The 22,014-nt window shown below is 47.0% G+C and overlaps 1 protein-coding gene across 1 annotated transcript in view; it reads left to right on the top strand.

Moving 5' to 3' along the window:
• DDX46 (DEAD-box helicase 46) overlaps positions 1 to 22,014 on the top strand; it is a 327,918-nt gene that overhangs the window by 110,099 nt on the left and 195,805 nt on the right. Inside the window, 1 exon segment of the mRNA XM_040344766.1 lies at positions 10,199 to 10,319. Within this exon segment, the coding sequence (XP_040200700.1) occupies positions 10,199 to 10,319 (121 nt within the window).

The following is a 22,014-nucleotide window of genomic DNA, read 5'->3' as shown; positions in this document are numbered from 1 at the left end:
CGGTGTTGGTACCGTCTCAATGCCTAGAATACCTAGATGGTCATCGCTCCGCTTTTGCATGCGAGTCCTGGGTCTCATGGCAGCCTCCTTCGAGGCGGTTCCGTATGCTCAATTTCACACTCAAAAGTTACAAAGAGAAATTCTGTCGCGTTGGGACGAGTGCCCTTAGTCTCTGGATTCTCAAATCCGTGTGAGCCGCCTGCTCAGGTCCTCCCTAGTGTGGTGGCTGACGTCTCCGGTTCTTCGGGCCGGGAAGCCGTTTCTTCCATGTCACTGAACGGTGGTCATGACGGATGCCAGCCTCACCGGCTGGGGGGGGAGTGTGGTGAGTTCAGTCGGCCCAGGGGCGCTGGACTGAGGAAGAATCCCGCCTGCCGATCAATGTCCTGGAACTCCGGGCGATCAAGCTGTGCCTCTCCAAGTGGTCTAAGACTACAAGGCCGTCCAGTCAGGCAACGCCACGGCTGTGGCATATGTAAATCGGGGGGGCACAAGAAGCTCGACTGCAGCAACCAAGGTCGCTCACATCCTCAGGTGGGCAGAACAGAACGTACCGGCTCTGTCGGCTGTGTACATTCCGGACGTGCAGAACTGGCAGGCGGACCACGCTGGGCCAGGGAGAGTGGTCGCTACACCCGGATGCATTTCAGAGTCTGTGTCTAAGATGGGGCACGCCAGACGTGGATCTCCTGGCATCGTGGCTCAACCGGAAGGTGTTGAGGTTCGTGGCCAGGTCAAAGGACCCGTGGGTGGACGCGTTGGTGGCGCTGTGGGGTCAGTATCGGCTAATCTATGCCTTTCCTCCTCTGCAGCTTATTCCCTGTCTGCTCCGCAGGGTGGAGGCCGAGGGGATCCAGACTATCCTAATTGCTCCAGATTGGCCTCGTCGTCCCTGGTACGCCAATCTGGTGTGTTTGGTGGGAGAGCTGTTCCTTGGTGCCTGCCACTGCGAGAGGACCTTCTGTCGCAAGGTCCCATTTTTTCATCCTGTTTTACAATTGTTGGCTTTAAAGGCATGGCTATTGAAAGCCAGGTGCTAAGGTACCGAGGTCTGTCGGACTCGGTGATCTCTACCATGCTGCGGGCGCGGAAGTCTACTTTCCGGAAGATTTACCATCATACGTGGAAGGCTTGCATCTCTGTGTGAGGAGATGAATTGGCATCCCTGTGCATATGTGATTTCTAGGATTCTGCTGTTTTTACAGCGTGGTGCGGACCAGACACTCGCCTTAAGTACGATTTAAGGGGCAGATTTCGGCCTTGGCAGTTTTCTTTCAGCGACCCTTGGCGGCGCACTCTCAAGTGCTTACGTTTGTGCAGGGGGTTTGGCATGTGGCCCCTCCGGTACGTCCTCCTCTGCTTCCGTGGGACTTCAATTTAGTTCTCTCTGTGCTTCAGAAGCCCCTGTTTGAGAACATTGGGGAGATTCCCTTATTGACTCTCTCCCAGAAGGTGTTTTTTTTTTTGGTGGCGATTACATCGGTCAGACGGGTTTCTGAATTAGCGGCCTTGTCTTGCAAGGCTCCCTATTTGGTCATCCACAAGGATAAGGTGGTGCTGCTGCGTCAGCAGCCTTTGCTCCTTCCTAAGGTTGTTTCGGCTTTACATCTAATCAAGGACATTGTTCTTCCATCCTTGTGTCCTCGGCCGGCGAATCCCAAAGAGGCTGCTTTACATTCCTTGGACGTCGTCAGAGCACTACGGGTGTACCTGTCTGCTACGGCTCCATTCCAGGTCGGATTCACTGTTCATGTCGGCGACTGGTCCTAGGGTCTGGCAGTCTCGTCGGCCACCATTTCTAGGTGGATCAGGCAGGTCGTTCTTCAGGCCTATGCTCTAAAGGAGCGGGCGCCTCCCTTCCCGGTTACGGCGCATTCGACCAGGGCAATTGGTGCCTCCTTGGGCTTTCCGCCATCAAGCATCTGTTTGCCAGGTGTGTAAGGCGGCGACCTGGTCGTCCATCCACTTTCTCAAAGTTTTACAAGGTTGATGTGAGTGCATCTTCGGATGCTTCCTTCGGCCGCAAGGTTTTGCAGGCAGCTGTTTAAGGTTGCACCTGTTTAAGGTTTGTTTGAGGTGACGTTTGTTTGCTGCTGTGTTTTTTTTCCCACCCCTCGTTTTTTTGACACTGCTCGGGACGTCCCTAAGGTCAAGATGCTGCTGTGTCCGTCCATGAACGGAAGAGAAAATAGGATTTTTGTACTCACCGTAAAATCCATTTCAGTTCCGTTCATGGACACACAGCACCCATCCCTCCTTCTTTGTTTGTACTGCTTTTAACTGAGCTGCAAGATGCAGGGAGAAGGGGGTGGACCCAGGGGGACCGCCCCCTGGGAGGTACTGTACTGTGTGATGCGTTTTAACACTTAACATGCTGTTTTTCTGCCTAGTCAATCTCCTAACAGGAGGATAATACCCTAAGGTCAAGATGCTGCTATAAACAAAAATAGAGCAACAATTTTGAAAAAAAATGCTATATTTTTTGCTATAATAATAAATATCCCCAAAAAATGATTTTTTTAAAAAAAAATTCCTCAGTTTAGGCCGATACGTATTCTTCTACATATTTTTGGTAAAAAAAATTGCAATAAGCGTTTGGTTTGCGCAAAAGTTATAGCGTTTACAAAATAAAGGATAGTTTTATGGCTTTTTTTTTTTTTTTTTTTTTTGTGACTGCGACATTATGGCGGACACATCGGACACTTTTGACACATTTTTGGGACCATTGTCATTTTCACGGCGAAAAAGTGCTATAAAAATGCACGGATTACTGTGAAAATGACACTGACAGTGAAGGGGTTAACCAGGAGGGGGCGGTGTATGGGTCAAGTGTGCCCTAAGGGAGTGTTCTTACTGTGGGGGGGGGGCGTGGCTGTGCGTGTGACGTCACTGATCGTCGTTCCCCAACACAGGGAACAGATGATCGGTGACAGCCACACTAGGAAGAACGGGGAAAGGTTTGATTACACTGATCTCTCCCCGTTCTTCAGCTCTGTGACCCGATCGTGGGACACCGGCGGCGATCGACCCACGGCTGGGCACGTACAGGTACGTGCTTGTGCCCAGCCGTGCCCTTCTGCCGATGTAGATCGGCGTGAAGGGGTCCTTAAGTGGTTAAAAGGGCCATTCAAGTACGTACTTTACACCTTCCTTGTGGGGGTGGTGGGGCGGGGCACTGACAGTCTTAGGGGAGAGGGCTCCTAGGTTAACTGGTGCACTGGCTGAAACCGCTGTATTCAGCAAAGGTCATGTGAAAGGTCAGAAGGCCATATGTCTTAAAGATGGCAGGATGAGATATAGGGGGAAAGTTCCCCAAATACCTCTATTGGGGAGGACTGTGAACGTAGCCCCTCGTCTCTAACATATCCCCTGCATGTCAATGTGTCCCTTGTGGCTCTGACTCCTTTAACCAGTTCCCGACCGGCTCACACAGATTTACTACAGCAAAAAAGGCTGTCCTGGGCGAAATCCCGTACATATACGGCTTTGCCCAGGAGAGCCACTAGAAGGCGTGTAAGCACCGCCGGAGGTGCGCGCTCCCGCTGCACGTGGCCGGGAGCACGATCACACGCATGAGCGGCAACACAGGGGTTTGTGTGTGAGAACACACAAATCCTCCGTGCTGTCAGAGGAAAAAAGACAGATCGTGGTTCCTACAAAGTAGAAACCATGATCTGTCAGCTCTCCTAGTTAATCCCATCCCCCCCACATAACACACAATAGGGAACACAATTCGGACAGCATTGCCATTCTGGGGAGAGGGTAGTGTTAGACTAGTAGATTCAGATGGAGTTGACTAACCAAACACATCTCCAGCTAACAGTTACTGAAAACGGTTTTCTCTCATCCATGGACGGACATAGCTCCTTAAGTCTTGACAAGTGGGTTATGTTCCCTGTTTACAGGAGAGGACTAGGCAGAAACGTGTTAGATCATTAAATACATGTTACATTAACAGAGTTGAACAGCCCCGCCCAGGGGGCGGTCCCTCAGTTTCGTTCTGCCTAGCAAAGGAGGACGACGTATGGCTCCCTTTGGGCCCAGCGCCTTGAGGAGAAATTTTCTTTTTTTTTTCTTTTTATTTAAATTTTTTCTTGAATCTTTTTCAACTGTCGGCTGAGAGACAGACTGGATATTTTAGATCCTTGTAGTCTTCTGAGGGGACTGTTTGGCCTGAGTTTTTTTTTGTGGGTTTCTGTGTGTATTTTTCTTTTTTTCGTTTTGCCGCCATTCGGCTGGCTCTGGCGCCATTTTTGGGGTCGTTTTCAATTGCATTGAAAACTCCAATTGGCGGCCATTTTGCCGGAGCCGCGCTCCGATGACGTTCGGCGGCCATCTTGGCTGACCCCTAGTGCTGAATCCTATGGTGCACACAGGTCCCTCGGATGCCACATGTGTCCTCAGTGTTTTTCCTCCCCACACGCCGTTTGCTGTGGGCGGATGGCGCGCTGGGCAGTCTCCTCGGTGAGTCCTCTGGGATACCCCCGACCAGTGCAGCGAAGGGTGAGTTGCCCTGAATAGGGCATTGGAGCTTCTGTTTTTCTGGTAAAACACAATTGCATTTTATACATACACACTATGTGTATGTGTTGCTCTATTTGGGGTCAGTATCTGGTCCTCTCTTCTTCTCCACTCTCAGCCCATCCATAGGCTGCACGGCTATCTTCCCGATATCAGGTACTCCAGGATCCAACTATCAGAGGGCTTGTGCATATAGAATATATGAGCGTATCTTCCTCATTGTATCTGAAGTTTTGGAGCAGCTGATGATTCGATCTGTGTAACCTGCTGGTTTATAGTCCACTTGAGAGGACTTTAAAACATCTCTGGGCTCTATCTGACCGCGTAAAACGGTCAGTGAATCTGGTAAGCAGACTGAAATACCATCACACGGGTGTTTTCTCTTGGTGGAAGATTAGGAATTTCGTTTGTTTCACCATTGGACTTTTTTCACTGATTCTCATCATCATTGCTATTTATCACCTATATTCAATCATCGATTGGTGGAGGATCAGCAAAAAATCTTTTTTCTTTCTCACTCTTGGACATTATAAGGAATTTTTTCATCAATATAATTAATTTTGTCTTTTTGCTGTTTATTAAGTCACAGATTATTTGGATTTCTCACAATTTATCTGGTTCATTCACTATTTATTTCATTTACATCAGCGCTGTACCTTCTTTTGTATGTACGTTTTTTTTGCTTTGGGTATTATGAGCAATAGGTACTAGCTGCTTTTGTCACTTATCATCATTTAATTATCACGCATTAGCGCAGTGTTTTCCTTTGGTTCTTCCTAAGGAATTTTTACACAAGGTCAGACTTGTAGTCACCAACATCCCGCTGATACTTTTTCATTTTTCGTTGCTGCACTTCCAGATCTTTGGCAGTTAGATCTTTATTTAATTGTGTTGTTAGTTTTTTAAAATCCTCTGACTCTTTGTGTGGTTCTATCTTAGATTTCAACTCCTCTATCTGTTTGTCTATAGTGCGTACCTTGCGTTGTTTCCGTTTCAACAGAAATTTCAAGCCTTCCACACTTCTATTATTAAAAAATTCAAACCACTCGTCCATAGACTCTTTGTCGGCCGTCATTTGGTGGGAGTTCCCACTGGAGTCTACGGGGAACAATGTTTTCTCTAATGTATCTGTCAAACGACAAACGAGTCTTTAAAAGACTAGTTTTACAAGACCTGGAGTCTCTAAAACTAAAGAAAAGAAGTGACCCGATCCATATAAAGAAAGGAATCAAACTACTGACCTAAAGAAGCGACATCGTTGTCCGCCCAGCCGATAAGGGAGGAGCGGTCGTGATACAATCAAAGGAACAGTATCAGAGTGAATTAAGTAGACAATTGGAAGATGGCAACACTTATGTGAAGCTATTGGGTAACCCCACTATAAAATTTAAAAAAGAATTGGCACTCCTTATAGATCTAGGAAAGAAAAAAGAGATCTTAAATAAGAAGGAAGCCAAATTCCTGTTACCTGAAACCTGTAGGATACCAGTTATCTACACTATCCCCAAGATCCACAAATGTCGGGAAAATCCACCAGGCAGGCCCATAGTGAATGGGATAGATTCCCTCACTGCAAGGATGGGACAGTATATTGATTATTTCATCCAGCCTGCTGTCCAAGCGACACCAGCCTACCTCAAGGACACAAAACATATCTTACAATTCCTTGATACAGTGACAGTGTGTGAAGGTACCACACTATTAGCCACGGCGGATGTTACATCACTGTACACGATTGTACAGCACCATGATGCTTGTTTTGCCACCAAATGGCTTTTACGGAAATTTAGTAGTCTTGTCTGTAAACAAAGGAAGTTCCTTATCAAATGCCTGGATCTCTGCCTCAAGTGTAGCTACTTTTGGTATGACCAGAGCTATTATCAGGCTATCGGCATTGCGATGGGTGCAAAGTTTGCACCCAGTGTAGCAAATGCCTTTATGGCACTATGGGAAGAGTCGGCTATATATGAGAATACTCCAGTTGAATTGTCTCTCTCTATAGAAGATATATAGATGACATCATATTCCTGTGGAATGGGAGTAGAGAGAATTTGGAGAACTTCCTGGAGACACTCAATAGGAATGACAAGAATATCTCCCTAGTGTGGAAAATTGATGAGAAGACTATAGACTTCCTTGACTTGAATATAAGTATGGAAAAAGACAAGGTAGTTACTAAAACACATTTTAAAAATGTTGATACAGTTATCTCTTGTTGGATAGTTGCCATTTCAAACCCTGGTTGTTCAACATCCCTAGGGGGCAACTTATTAGAATAAGGAGGAATTGCACGAAAGAGAGTGACTACGCATCACAAGCAGACATGATTGGTATGAGATTTAAGAAAAAAGGCGATGAAGGATCGTGGGTGAAAAATCAAATAGACCCGGTCAGGATGCTGGATAGAGATATGATGTTACAGGATAAATTGAAAACCCATCAACAACAAATGGCACCGGTGCTCATCCTTGATTATAACTCTCAATATAAAGATGTGGCCAAATTAATTGGTAGACATTGGCACATCCTGAAGGGTGATAAAGATCTAGGGAAACTACTTCCAGAGAAACCAAGGATAGTATACAAAAGAGCACCCACTCTGAGAAACCTGATTGTGAAAACCAGTAGTTGAACCACCACCGAAACCAGGGTATACTTTCTTTTCAGGAAAAGGTTTCTACCCATGTAAGAATTGCAATGCATGCCGTAAATCACAGAGGTTTCAAAGGAAACGTACTGAGTTTGTAGCGACAAACACAGGAGAAACCCATGTGATTCGAGACTTCATTGGGTGTCATACTGAGGCTGTTGTATACGTGCTACAATGTAGCTGTAATCTTCAGTATGTTGGCAGAACCAAGAGGGCCCTGAAGGTACGGGTTAGTGAACATGTGGAGACCATACTAAAAGGCTTCCCGAAGCATAGTGTTTCAAGACACTTTGATCAAGTACACAATCGTGACCACACTCAACTACAATTTTGGGGGGTTGAGAAATTTAACCCCTCGTGGAGAGGAAGTCACAAGGTACACACAATTTGTCAAAAGGAATCTAAATGGATTCATAGCATGCGTACACTTGTACCGGGTGGAATGAATGTTGAGTTTGATCTCAACTGTTTCCTCAGCAACTTTTGAAGTGATCTATTATAGTTCTCTATTATATTAGGTCTGGCTCTCTATGTCTACTATTGTAGCCTGTATGTCTACTATTGTAGCCTGTATCAAAGGGGATTAGCCCCAACCTGATGGTATAATATTATCTATATGTGTATATACACACGTTGTGGTTATATGATGCGACAAACCAGGTGTGCGACCACCATTTTATATATATATATATATATATATATATATATATATATATATATATATATATATATATATATATATATATATATATATAATGATTCAGTTCATATTTCTATTATATATTTTTTAGGTCTTTTTAATATGCATTCCTTTTTATGATACTCTCTATGGTATTGCGAACCTATGAGAGTGTCTCCCCTTTTTATATATTTACCCCTTTTAATATATGAAGGTTTATAATTTTGTCCCTATTGTGAAATTTGACTGGATGTCATTTGTCCACATATTGAAGTGTATTTGGTACATAACATTTTATATAATATTGTTCCTCCAGCAGTAGGTATATTGGTGCTGCGGAGCCCTATATTGAGGAAACATGTACATCTGTACTGCGGATGGTTGCTCCTCCCCTCGTGCTGCGGAGTTACACACCTTTTTATATTTTATATTTGTTTTATATTATGTAAGGTCATTGGCCGACCGTGTAGTTTTTATTTGATTTCAGTGACTATTTTATTATCCTGCCGCCATCTAGATGTTTAATCCTAATGTATGCCTTCAGGTGGAGATATGGCTTTCCAGTGTTGTGCGTCCCAGTCTATGGGTGTATTATGCACAGCATTATGGACTCCAACAAAATGGCGGCGATACTATTTCCGGTTTTCCGGATATATAAACATTACAATGACCGCCAATCAGATCCCCCAGACGAAGACACGTGATCCCGTGTCGTAACGCGTAGGGATTGGACGGACGTACACCTGGAGTGACGTAAGCCGGCGCTGTGGAACGCCGCTCGTTTTTATTACTGCTGCACTTTTTAATTTTGTTAAATGTAAGCACAGGCTTTTCCTTCAATAAATTTCCCCTGGTTTACTGTACTTCACTATTGGAGTCCCTCCTTCTGTTCTCTTTCTTACATTTGGGGCTGAGTGCTGTGTGGATTTGTGAAGGAGACGCGGTATCAGCTGAAAGGGTGGACGGATTGGAATAATCCATAGAGGACTGCGAGTGTGGGATATATTTGGATGTCTATTTTCATCTGCCTGGAGGTAAGAGGCTAGTGAGCCCAGGGAAAGGATTCGATTCATCATCTACTTGCCATTATTATTTCATGTTTTGAATTCAGCATTATCAAACATCCCTATCTGGCAGGATTCACCATATTTATTTTGGGATTATTTCTTGCACGTCACTTATCCAGCATTCCTTGCTGGAGTGATTTATATATCTTTTTGGACTTTATTGATATTTTATTTGATTCATGTATTCTTGAGTTTGATGACTCTCTTATAATATTATATATATTTATTATATTTATCACTCATCACTTTTTTCTAAAATATTTTTTTGGTTCCCAATTTCTGGGTTCTCATGTGGTCATATTTTTGTCTGTCACTAATTCTGTGAGATACGTTGCGCAGAATCACATCCACTTTTGATTTCTGTTTTGTGTATTGTAAACACCACTAGGTTTTGCTGCACTGTATATATTTTGTTTAGGTTATTGCACATTGAGGATTTGTATTAGCGCAAAAGCACGTGTCACTTTATTTCCCACCCCTTGTTTTGACACTGCTTGGGGACATCCCACTTGTCAAGACCTAAGGACCTGTGTCTGTCCATGGACGATAAGAGAAAATAGGATTTTTTGTACTCACCGTAAAATCCTTTTCTCTGACGTCCATGGACGGACACAGCTCCCACCCCTCCTTTTTAGGTTTGTACTGCTTGTTCCGAACTGAGGCTGCAGCTGCAGTGACGAGGGTTATGTCTGGAGGGACTGCCCCCTGAGCGGGGCTGTTCAACTCTGTTAATGTAACATGTATTTAATGATCTAACATGTTTCTGCCTAGTCCTCTTCTGTAAACAGGGAACATAACCCACTTGTCAAGACTTAAGGAGCTGTGTCCGTCCATGGATGTCAGAGAAAAGGATTTTACGGTGAGTACAAAAAATTCTATTTTTTTTTTTTTTTACATCATTGTACCCAGAGCATCATCTTCAATCCTTATGACAGGGTTATGCTGCCACCTACTGATGATTAGACACTGTCAAAAAAACAGGAAGTGTCTTTATTGTCCCTGTAGGCAGCAGTATAGCCCAAATGTCTCTAAATCGTGTTTCCTATGATTCACGTGTGTGTGTGTGTGTGTGTTAAAATCCACAGGTTTTTATTTAGACATGGGAGCAGCTGGTCAAGAAAAAAAAGTGGACCTTGCTCATAGTAAAAGTTTTTTAAAAGGTTTGTGCTGTCCACTACTGGCACCTGCAGTTTTAATCATAAGAGTAATAGCTTTCCGTTAATTTTAGAAGTCTCTCGTATATTAATGTGTTAGTTTTCTTTATCTTTTTTTGTTCTTTAGATGTTGGTGCCTACAGATTAAATTTGGAGGGCATTACAGTGCAAGGAAAAAGTTGCCCAAAGCCAATCAAAACCTGGGTGCAGTGTGGGATATCTATGAAGATTTTGAATGCATTGAAAAGGTAAGTTTTGATCCTTGATGATATTCATGCAGGTGTTTTATGTGCACTTACAGCAACTGTGCTGCGAGCAACTGTGGTGGCCCATATACCAGAAAGAAGGTGTTTGTACATATGTACAGAAAATCGTCTGCAAGTCCATAAATGTGCTGCTGGTCTCTGCAAGGTGCAATATAACTGGAAGAAGGGGGAGGGGGGTTTGATCCTGCAGTGAAATTCCACTTTAACTGATGCTTCCAACATTCTGCAATGCTTTACAAGGTACGTAAACCTTCTTCAGCAGTCCAGTTTTAAAGCTTAGTTTAACCACTTCATCCACGGAAGGATTTATCCCCTTAATGTCCAGGCTATTTTTTGTGATATTGCACTGCGTGCTTTAACTGACAATTGCGCGGTCATATAGTTGGCATGGTGAGGAAACTAATTTTATCCCTAAATATGGGATGAATTGGTTTGTCCAGGTGAAGGGAAAGCTGTGTTTCAGGAGAGATTCTTGACTGGTCCTGAGATGTAGGGGAAGGATCAAGGATTTGGAGGAGTTATGTTTGTAGAAGGAGGCAAGACTGAATTGGTTGAGTATGTTTTGGATTGCTGGCATAGATTGAGTTGGGTTTTTAAGGAGTATGACATCAGAGAAAAGCCTGATGTGATCTATATCATTGCTTTTAATGCCTGAGATGAGCTTGTAATAGCCTGGAGCCTCAAACGAGCTCACTCTGAATCTCTGTTGCTGATCCAAATTTGTGTGGAGATATGTGCATGTGGGAAGCAAAACACTGGACATCTGTACAGTTGAGTTACTTCCTAATCTCTCCTTTTATTACAGGCAGTGCTTGGCTCTTTTTTTTTTTTTTTTTTTTTTTTTTTATATTTTTATTGAAGAGTTTTAAACACAGTAAACATCACATTGTAGACAAGACTAGACATATACAGCTCAACATCGTACAGCTCTCAAGGAGAGGCAGTTGGTACAACAGAAGGATAACAGCATCTATCGTGCAAACACGTTAATAGGCTGATACCTGCAGTGAACCGCATACACATAGGGGGGGAGGATGGGAAAAGGGAGGTGTCATATCAAAAAACCTTCAACCAGCAGTCTCTGATTCCTCCACCCAGACTCGCCATATCTTATCAAATTTCTGCGGGCACCCACGATTGGCATACGTGTCTTTGTATAGAGGAAGGCTGGTGTTCACCAGTCGCCGCCACTGCACCAAGGATGGGGGCGAGGGTTTCTTCCAATGCATAGCTATGTTCTTGCGGGCGTAAAAGAGCAGCAGGCTTACTAAGGTGCGTTTGGCTGAGGTTCGGACAACATTCTCTATTATGCCCAGAAGGCATACCTCCATAGTTAAAGGTAGTGACGTCCCAGCAATCTTGTTGGTCAGTTCCAGCACCGCCTCCCAATAGCGCATCACCTCTGGGCATCGCCAGAAAATATGAGAAGTCATCTGGGGAGGCGCCGCAGCGCCAGCACTTCTGTGAATGTGAAGGGTTCATCTTGTGTAACCTGTAGGGGGTGAAGTATGCCCTATGTACTATTTTGTATTGGACCAGTCTGTCGCGAACAGACACCAACATAGTGAAGGGAAGGTCCCATATGTCATCCCAGTTGTCTGTGTCTAATGTGGGGATGTCAATTTGCCACCTGGCTCGCAGCCCGTCAAGGGGAGGGAGGGACACAAAGAGTAGGTAGGAGTATAAGTGCGAGGTGGGCTTCATGCCACAATCAAATCCAAGTGTCCTCTCCAACTCCGACTGGGCCACGATACAGGTGGACAAAGGAAACTGCGCCGAAAAAGCGGGTGATAGTTGGAGGTACCTGAAATGATAGTGAGTGGGCAAATTGAACTCCGACGAAAGCTCGGTGAAGGACTTCAGCGCGTTCTGCGACACAATATGGGAGACCAGTTTCACGCCGTGCTTTGACCACGCAAGGGGATCTAACAACCTGTATAGATGGTTCAAGGTAGGGTTTTTCCAGATCGGGGCATTAGGTGAAATTTCAGTGGGCTTACATTTTCGATGGCTAGGTCGGTCCGCCACGCCCGCAGGGTGGTAAGCATGGAAGGGGTGATAGAGTATGGCGCACGGGGGCCCCGAAACAGCAAGAGCTGGAGGGCCTCCAACGAGCCAACCACCGATGCCTCGAGAGCAGTGGAAGTGTTGGCACCATCCGGCCGCAACCACCAGGCCGCCGTTACCAGCTGGGCGGCGAGGTAGTACTTGTAGCAATCAGGAAATGCCATCCCACCCTGCGTTCGCGGCCTCATTAATGTAGATAATTTGTACCTCGGCGGAGGACCCCCAGATAAAGGAAGAAAAGAGTTGATTCAGTTTAGTAAAAAAGGACCTAGGCACCCACTGCGGCGAGTGACGGAAAAGATAAAGAAGTTTGGGAACTATTTTCATTTTAAGAAGGTTCACCCTCCCCCAGACTGACAGAGGGAGGTTGCCCCATGCTTTGAACTTGGATTGGGCGTCTACCAGAACCGGAGAGAGATTAAGGGGGACAAAGTCAGAAGCCGAGGTAGAAATATATACTCCCAAATATTTAAACGTGTCCACCCAGCAAAGGGGGTTATCGGGGGGATGTAGATCTGGCCGCCTGGTCTATCGGGAACAGGAGAGATTTGGACCAGTTCACTTTGAGTCCAGTGACCGGGGCGAAGGTGTCCAGAACAGACAGAGCGCCCTGCAGAGAGGGGGGCCTGCATCATTCAGGAAAAGCAACATGTCGTCGGCGTATAAGGCGACCCTCTCTTCTAGCATACCCACCCTGAGCCCCTTAATGTGGAGAGATGTACGAAGAGCCTCCGCCACTGGTTCGATGGCAAGGGCAAATAGGGCCGGGGAAAGGGGGCAGCCTTGCCTAGTGCCACGAGAAAGCTGAAAGGGGGCGGAAACTCCACCACCCAAACGCACTGACGAAGTGGGGGCCCTGTAGATTACCTGTAGCCAAGTTATGAAAAGCCAGGGGAATCCCATCCGACGCAGGGTCTCCCATAGGAAAGGCCACTCGACCGTGTCGAAGGCCTTTTCCACATCTAGTGAGGCCACAGTCCTCGTTCCGGTGTTAAGGTGTTGGGTATGAATGTTTGTAAAAAGCCTCCTAAGATTAACGTCTCTTGGGCATGAACCCCGTCTGGTCAGAGTCTATCACCGTGGGCAGCAAGGGGTATAACCGAAGGGCTAGTAACTTAGTAAGCACTTTAAAATCAGTGTTCAATAGGGCGGTAAGATGCACAGGAAGTAGGGTCTTTGGGAGGTTTGTATATCAGTGTCAAGTGGCCATGGTACATAGAAGCGGGGAGGCTGCCCTCGGCTAGACATGTAGTGTAGAGCTGCGCCAACAAAGGGGCCAGGAGGCCCGCATGAGCTTTATAAAAATCCAGAGGGAGACCATCCGGTCCGGGCGCTTTGCCTGGTGGGAAGGACTGGATGGCATTCTGAACCTCAAGAGCTGTGAATGGTTGCACTAGGGCTTCCCTCTCCTGATCGGAGAGCCAGCCCAACGCCAAGGGATCAAGCAGGTCACCTAGCGTCTCAGGCCGGAAGTCCGCGGGCAACCCAGAAGAGTAGAGTGTCCTGTAAAAGTCATTAAAAGTCTGTAGTATGTCTCGAGGGGAGGACACAGTCCCCCCTCCCAGAGTCTGGAGGAGAGATATGGTCGTGAGAGGCTGGTCGTGTTGGGCCATCATGGCCAGAAACCGGCCGTTCCGGTCCCCCTGTTCAAAGGCCCTCTGTCTGCCCTTATGCAGTTCCAGACGCGTCGCTTCAGCTATGTGCAGGTGTAAGTCACGCTGGGCCGCCATCATCAAATCAAGAGGGGTCAGAGTTATAAGTGGCAATGCGGTCTGTAACCAATTGCTCTAAGTCACCCAGCTGCGCCGAATGTTGTTTTTTGACACTAGCTATAGAGGAGATGTATTGCCCCTTTGTATATGCCTTAAAGGTGTCCCACACTACGTCCGGGGAGGCCGTACCAGCATTCTGCTCCAAAAATTCAGTCAGTAGGGGGGGTACAATAGTAGTCACGTCAGGGTGAGTAATCCATTGCGCGCCCAGCCTCCAAAGTGCGGCACAGCGCGAGGCCGGAGAGCGGAGCACCACCAACAGCGGGCTATGATCCGACAGACCGCTGGGAAGATAGTCCGCCTCCAACACATCCGCTAACAGTGCGGGGTTGGAGAAGGCCAAATCTATCCTGGACGCGGTCTTGTAGGACGCTGAATAACAGGAATATGCACGCACATCTGGGTGCTTCCACCGCCAGACCTCCTCCAGGCCCACCGCCTGAGCCCAGGCCAATAAGTCTAAACATCGGGACTTCGGTGGGGTAGGTCTGTCTAACTCTTGGGACAAGATGGCATTAAAATCCCCCATCACCATAACCCTCCCAGGGCAGAAGGGCGTAATCTTATCCAAAACATCATACAGTAGGGCTGAGGAGAAGGGAGGGGGAATATATAAATTAACAACAATGTATCTCTGCGACCACAGTGTAAAAACAAGTATCACATATTTACCCAGGGGGTCCGTACGGACTTCTTCAATGACACAGGGAAAATTCTTATGAACAAGGATTGTCACCCCCCTGGCATATGTGGAATACGTAGCATGTATCGCCCGCTGAACCCAGGGCTTTTTTAAGGTCAGGATCTTGCTGCCCATGAGGTGAGTTTCCTGGAGTAGGATGAGCTGTACAGGGCGTGACTTCAAATATTGGAAAAGGGTGGCACGCTTAAACTTGGAATTAAGACCCCTGACATTCCAGGAGAGGATAGAGAATGAGTCAGTCGGGCGATCAGCCATTAGGCATAGAGGGTGAAGGGAAGACAGGATACCAATATGAAAACAGCTTGGGACACCCCAGGAACAGCAAGACATCGAGTACACTGCATGAAATATAGGCCAAACTTGCACATTCCATCATCCTTAGAGTAAAAGACATTGAGCATAACACATACAATAAACACAGAAAATAACAACTTTCCCAGGCACCGGGTGCCTATCCGACTATGTCCCATTCCTCTAGCAACTGCCCGAGGGGTGGGAATAGTTTTTCCCCCCAAAAAAACTGTCAACCGTTGAAGGTGTAAATGAGCCCCTAAACTGGGGACCCTACACAGTATCCGCAAGGCTATCCTCTCACGGCGAGGGCCTGCGGTCAATGTTCATGCCCAGGGAGCCCAAGTGGGACAGGGCGCAAAAATAGAACCAAAAACAGAAAAATAAAATAGGACAAAACAAAGCACCGGAGGGGGAGGGGGGGTAGCGGCCCCTGCTCGTCACAGTTCCGTGGAGTCCAAGTGATGCGCCACCATGTCCACGCGCTGAGCAACCAACTCTAAACAGCAGAATGGGCAGATTCCAGGCCTGGGCAGGGCACGGAGGCCAAGGTGCGGGGGGTAAAGACACCCGTAGCGGAAGGCAGCGGAGTGAGGACAATCCAGCAAAACGGGGAGGAGAAAGTTAAAATAAATGAAATAAAGAAAAGAGGGGGGAATCGGATCTCAGTTCACAATGTAGAGAGAACACCTCTTGAGGGACACATGCATATTCACCCCCCTGTAACAGCAGGATCTGGGATCAGGGACGGCATCAGCCATCTTTCAACGGATGGTAGTGGTATAGTAAAATAAAAGGAAAAACAAATGTAAAAAATAGTCAGCACTGGCAAAAAGAGGGGGGAGCTGATCTCCATCTGGATCCCAGAAGCTGTAACCCACCAAGGATGCTACCAAGGCGGGAAGAAGAGGGAGGGGTGACCCAGGGACGGATCAGAAAACTGGTCTCGATACTTGCCACGAGGTATGCTTCATCAGCGGGTCTCCAGCCACGACATAGCCGCCTCCGGATCCGTGAAGAAGCGCGTGCGATCCCCGTCTATCACCCGCAACTTACTGGGGTACAGCAGGCTGAACTTGAGGCCTTGGTCATGCAGGCTCCTTCTCACCTCGGTGAAAGAGCGGCGTTGGCGTTGCACCTCAGGAGAATAATCCGGGAAAAGCATAATCCTGGCTCCCTCAAACATCAAATCCCTCTTCTCCCTGGCAGCCGCCAGGATTCGATCTCTGTCGCGGTAATTAAGTAGGCGAAGCAGGAAAGGCCGCGGAGGGGCCCCGGGGACCGGAGGCTTAGGGGGAACCCTGTGTGCCCGTTCAACCACAAACGTAGGTGGCATAGCTGGTAGGCCCAAGAGGGAGATGAGAAAAGTTTCAGTGAACTCCGCAGGCTTGGGGCCTTCCGCCCGCTCCGGGAGGCCCAGGATCCTGATATTGTTTCTCCGGAGCCTATTCTCGGTGTCGATGGACTTCTCCTGAAGGGCTCTAATTTGTAGCTGCAGGGCATGAAGGTCCCTTGAGTCTACCCTGGTAGAATCCTCAAGCTGCGAAATGCGGCCCTCTGCCTCGGCGAACCGGGCCCTAAATTTGTCCATGTCATGCCTAATGAGGCTCACATCCGCCACAAGGTGGTCGATCTTCACCATCACAGAGTCCCGGCCCTCCTTGATAGCTGCCAGGAGTTCAGCATGAGCTATAAATATGTGTGTGTGTGTGTGTGTGTGTGTGTGTGTGTGTGTATGTATATGTGTGTGTGTGTGTATATATATATATATATATATATGTGTGTGTGTGTATGTATATATATAATATATATGCATGCACACACACACACTAAAATATAGATTTTATAGTTTACAAAAGATGCATAGAAACATGTATACACATAAGAAAATAGGCATTTAATTTCTTTATCGTACACCATGGGACATGATGGGTTAAGGGTCACCAGCGTAAATTGAACACTGGCACAACCAATTGAAGACAGTTCCCCTTCATATAACCCCTCCCATCAGGGAAGTACCTCAGTTTTTTCGGCAGTGTCTAAAGGTGTTGGACATAAGCATGTGCTAAGGAAAGCTCTGCCAAAGAGACCCTCCGGGGGTAAAAAAAACTATGCTTTCGGATCCATCCAAGACGCCAAAGATTTACGCTAAAGCTGGTCGGGATCCGGGGCCTCAGGAGCCGAGTCACGAACATGGGCATGTAAGCTCTAGGTGGTTGGCGGGGCATTTACAAGAGAGACACCTATACTCTATGCATGAAACTGTGTGTTTTAAGTTGCATACTTTATGTAGATTGCTAGACTGAACACAGTAGTATATGCGTTGTGGTATCTCGGCTTTTGCTTAGTAATATGTCTTCCCTTAGAATTCGGGGACTAAGAGAAGAAAGCACCTGTACAGGATGAGCCATTACCACTATCAGGAGTAGCAACTTCCTCTGGTACCTGGGCCTGCATATGTCACTGAGGACAATTTGGCAGCAGCTCTGGACAACTTAGAGGGGAGAATCGCTACACTAATCGCAAAGTCCTCGCAAAAGGACAAAAAGCGAAGCGGATTTCCTTCTGTTCTAGATCCCCTTTCAGAAAAATGTGAGGAGAATGAGGTAACACCTGCAGAGGATAGGGATGAGGAGTCGGATGGATTAGGGATATCGGATAAACCTTTTTCTGCTTCCCAGATGCTAAAGTCACAGGTGCAATGTTATGCTAAAACAGTGTGTTGTGCATTCATGTTACCCTCTTCGGAGTTAACTGAATCACCCTCTCCTCCCTGGGTTCATTAAAATCCCTGCAGGGTGAATGCTCTTTTCCGGTTCATCCGTTTTTAGAAAAACTAATTTACGCAGACTGGCAACATCCAGATAAGCGTTTCTCACCTTCTAAGAAGTTTGACGTTCTTTATCCTATGGAGGAAAAGTTTGCCAAGAAGTGGAGTCTGCTTTCTGTATATGCAGCTATTTCTTGTGTAAATAAAAACCTGACTTGTCCGGTGGATAATGTATAGGTGTTTAAAGAGCCTTCGGAAAAGAAGTTGGAATCTCTGCTAAAATCTTCCTTCCTTTTGGCCAGTTCAGTTGCCCAACCTGCTATAGCAGCAGTTGGTATGTGTCAGGTCCTCAAGGAACAGGTAAAACCAGGGTTGAAGCATCTGCCTCCAGATCATGTCAAATTTTGGGATAATTTACCTAAAGCCTTATGTTTTACAGTGGATGCCATGAGAGATTCAATTCAGCAAGCATCTCACCTCACACTCCAGTTGGTGCATATGCGCAGAATCCTTTGGCTAAAACATTGGTCAGCAGAATCTCCATGCAAAAAACTTTTGCCCAGTTTCCCCTTCCATGGCGAACGCCTCTTTGGGGAGGATTTGGAAAAGTATATTCAAAAGAAATCAAGTGGTAAGACCACTCTATTACCAGAGAAGAAAAACAAGCGTCCTTGTTTTAAACGTTCTCTTTCCCCAGGCTCCCGGAAGATCTGCCTCCAACCAGTGGCAACGGCATTTTCAGCCAGCCACAAAGGCTAAAGAAAATCGGGCTCAGAAGACCATGAAGCCGTGGGGTTAAAAAGCAAATCCCTAGGATACAAACTGGAATTTCGAGAAATCCCATCTTCTCAGTTCCAAAGATCAAAGCCTTCCAAAGATCCACTAAAAAGAAAATCCTTCTTCAAAGGTTTGGATCACTTGCTGTCTCAATGGGTGATCACAGAAGTTCCACTAAAAGAGCAAGGTTCAGGTTTTTATTCAAACCTCTTTGTGATTCCAAAATCAAACGGAGAAGTCAGACCCATCTTGGATCTAAGATCTCTAAATCGGTTTTTAAACGTTCGCCATTTCCGAATGGAAACTATTCGATCCGTGAATGCCACCCTGCAAGGCGTAGAATTCATGTTGTCTATAGACATTAAGGACGCATATTTACATGTGTCTATCCATCCCGCTCACAAAAAATTCCTAAGGTTTGCGGTAGAACATCTCCACTTCCAGTTTGTCGCTATGCCCTTTGGTGTGGCTACCGCACCCCGGGTATTTACAAAGGTGCTAGCCCCTTTGTTGGCAAATCTGAGGGCACATGGCATAGCGGTAACTGCCTATTTAGACGATCTACTTGTCGGTCAGTGGCAGGATTAAATCACGCTGTGCTCACTACAGTAAATTACTGTAGCATTTAGGATGGATCGTAAACCTACAGACGTCCTCTCTATAAGCCCAAATAAGGCTAGAGTATTTGGGCATGATCATAGACACAGCCCAAAGCGGGGTATTCATGCCAGAGCCAAAGATCAAGTCTCTAAAGGACCTGATCCACAAGGTCAAGGCAAAGAAGGGACCGTCTATTCGCCTTTGCATGAGGCTATTGGGAAATGTGGTGGCCTCCTTCGAGGCTGTCCCGTACACCCAGTTTCATTCGAGACTACTTCAAGGCAGTATCTTGGCCACCTGGAACAAGAAGATCCAAGCTCTGGATTTACCCGTGCTCCAAAGCTTCAGTTCAGAACTTACGGAAAGGAAGATCCTTTTTACGGATGCCAGCCTGTTGGGCTGGGGAGCAGTGTTAGAAGAAGCTTCAGCCCAGGGTATCTGGGCCAAGACTGAAGGAAGCCTGCCCATCAACATACTGGATATTCGGGCAGTATATCTAGCTTTCAGAACCTGGACACAGGTTACAGGGCCACCCTGTTCGGATTCAATCCGACAATGCTACGGCAGTGGCTTGCATCAATCACCAAGGGGGCACCCGCAGTCGAGGTGCTCAAAGGGAGGTGAATCGGATTTTAACATGTAGAAAAAAGAGGCAGTCGCGCTAGTTGTATTAAAGTGAACTGTTAATGATGTGAAACAATAGCAGCATCAATGTGAAAAAAACATATAAATAACAGTGCATGTGCTAACGGCACATGTATAATGAGAAACAAGTCCAAAGTAAATTGATAGGTGAGAAGGTAGCGACGCCCAGTGAGGAGATGATCCACGAACAGAACAGCCACAGTGTATGACAAAGCACCTCCACCACAGTCAAACACTGACCCTTACCAGAGTGAAAGATCTCATGGAGATCAAACACAGCATGTATTATGGAATCCTCCAGGTGGTCTGGAACTCAAAGCGAATCTTTCCCGGTGGATGGATCCCCGATCTCAGCTTCACCTGTCGCATAAGGAGCATCACGAGTTGCCGAAAGAAGCCAAACGGCGAGTCGGCACTATACGGCGCATGCGCACCGACGTTCAGCTTCTTTCGGCAACTCGTGACACTCCTTATGTGAAGGGTTGAGGTCGTTTTCGTCATCGCGTCAATCACCTGCTGGATAGGAACGCCCACTCCCGCGGGATTCCCGACCCGGAAGCCGGGTCCTCCCTTCTTATGGGAACCTTATTGCTTGCTACAAAACTGAGTTACTTCCCTGATGGGAGGGGTTATATGGAGGGGAACTGTCTTCAATTGGTTGATCCAATCACTGCTGGTGAACCTCAACCCATTATGTATTGACTGGCTCTGTGTCCTGTGGTGTACTCCAAGAAAAGGATTTTACAGGTAAGCTGTTATAAAAATTCTGTTTCTCTTATCGTCCATGGCCTTCTCAAGTCTTGACTAGGCAGAAACATGTTAGATTATTAAATACATGTTACTTTAACAGAGTTGAACAGCCCCCCCCCCCCCAGGTGCCTCCAGGCATAACCCTACTCCCTGCAGCCTGTTTTTTTTTCTGCCTAGCAAAGGAGGAGGACGTATGGCTCCCTTTGGGCCCAGCGCCCTGAGGGAATTTGGGTTTTTATTTTATTTATTTTATTTCTTTGAGAATCTTCTATCAACTGCCGTCTGAGACACAGGCTGGATATATAGATCCTTGTAGTCTCCTCAGTCCTGCCAGTGAGTGTGAGCACACCATTGCTAAGGGCTGGGTCTGCCACGACATACCCCATGACTCCTGGGGTGGCCGGTGAGCTTTTGCTCCAGGGTCCACACATGACTGGGCTGTGGTGTTGTCTCACTCACAGTGGACCGGGCCGATGGCTCCTCCAACGCGGTTGTATGCCTGTCAGGAATGAGTCAGCGGGTCCTCGCATGGATGGGTAAGTACAGTCCTTCCCGCCTCGGCGGGTTGGTACGGATCGGCATTCCAGGGGTTAGGGGGTCCGCCTATCCTCCCTTCCCTGCTCTGTCATGTTTCCCTCTGCTGCTCTACTGCTGCTGCTGGGGTGGACCTGTGGGGGGCTCATTTTCCCACTAAGGGACTATGGGGTGTCTGGGCCTGTGTTTGCCTCAGAAAGGCCCCTTTAGGCTTTCTCATCCATGTCGCAGCGTTTCGGCGCCATTTTTTTGTAGTCTGCTGTTTAAGTTGGGAATTCCCATTGGTGGCCATTTTGTTGTGGTCACGCTATGGCGCAGCTTGCTATTGCAGTCAGCCATTTTACTGTAGCCGTGCCCTGCTCTCTCTGAGGCATCCGGCGGTCATTTTTGATGTGGTTTTGGCCTCTAGTGCTGGCTTCTACAGCACGCAGCACAGGGTCTCCTCATGGTGTTTCACGCTGTGTACTGAGGGCAGGCAGCGGCGCTGAACAGTCTCTTCCTGGGTTGGTGAGTCCCCTGGGTAACCCCCCGGTCAGCGTGGCAAGGAGGGTGGGCTTTTATTCAGGTCTTAAATAGGTCCCGAGAGCTGTGTGGTTATGGAGTCAGTATCTGGTGGTTCTTCCCCAAACATGCCAGAGGTGGCAGCTGGTGCTCCTGAACCTGCGGTTCCCATGGACACTTTGTTGGCAGTCCTGGAAACATTTGTTGCCAGAGTGAAAGCGGCGTGCGGGCGTAAGGGGGGAAAAAAGCGCCCCGGCCATCCCCTGG

The sequence above is a fragment of the Rana temporaria genome, chromosome 3 (assembly GCF_905171775.1).
Source record: "Rana temporaria chromosome 3, aRanTem1.1, whole genome shotgun sequence".
Classification (NCBI taxonomy): domain Eukaryota; kingdom Metazoa; phylum Chordata; class Amphibia; order Anura; family Ranidae; genus Rana; species Rana temporaria.
Note: the sequence above shows the minus strand (reverse complement) of the source record. Positions and strands in the feature narration are given on the sequence as shown.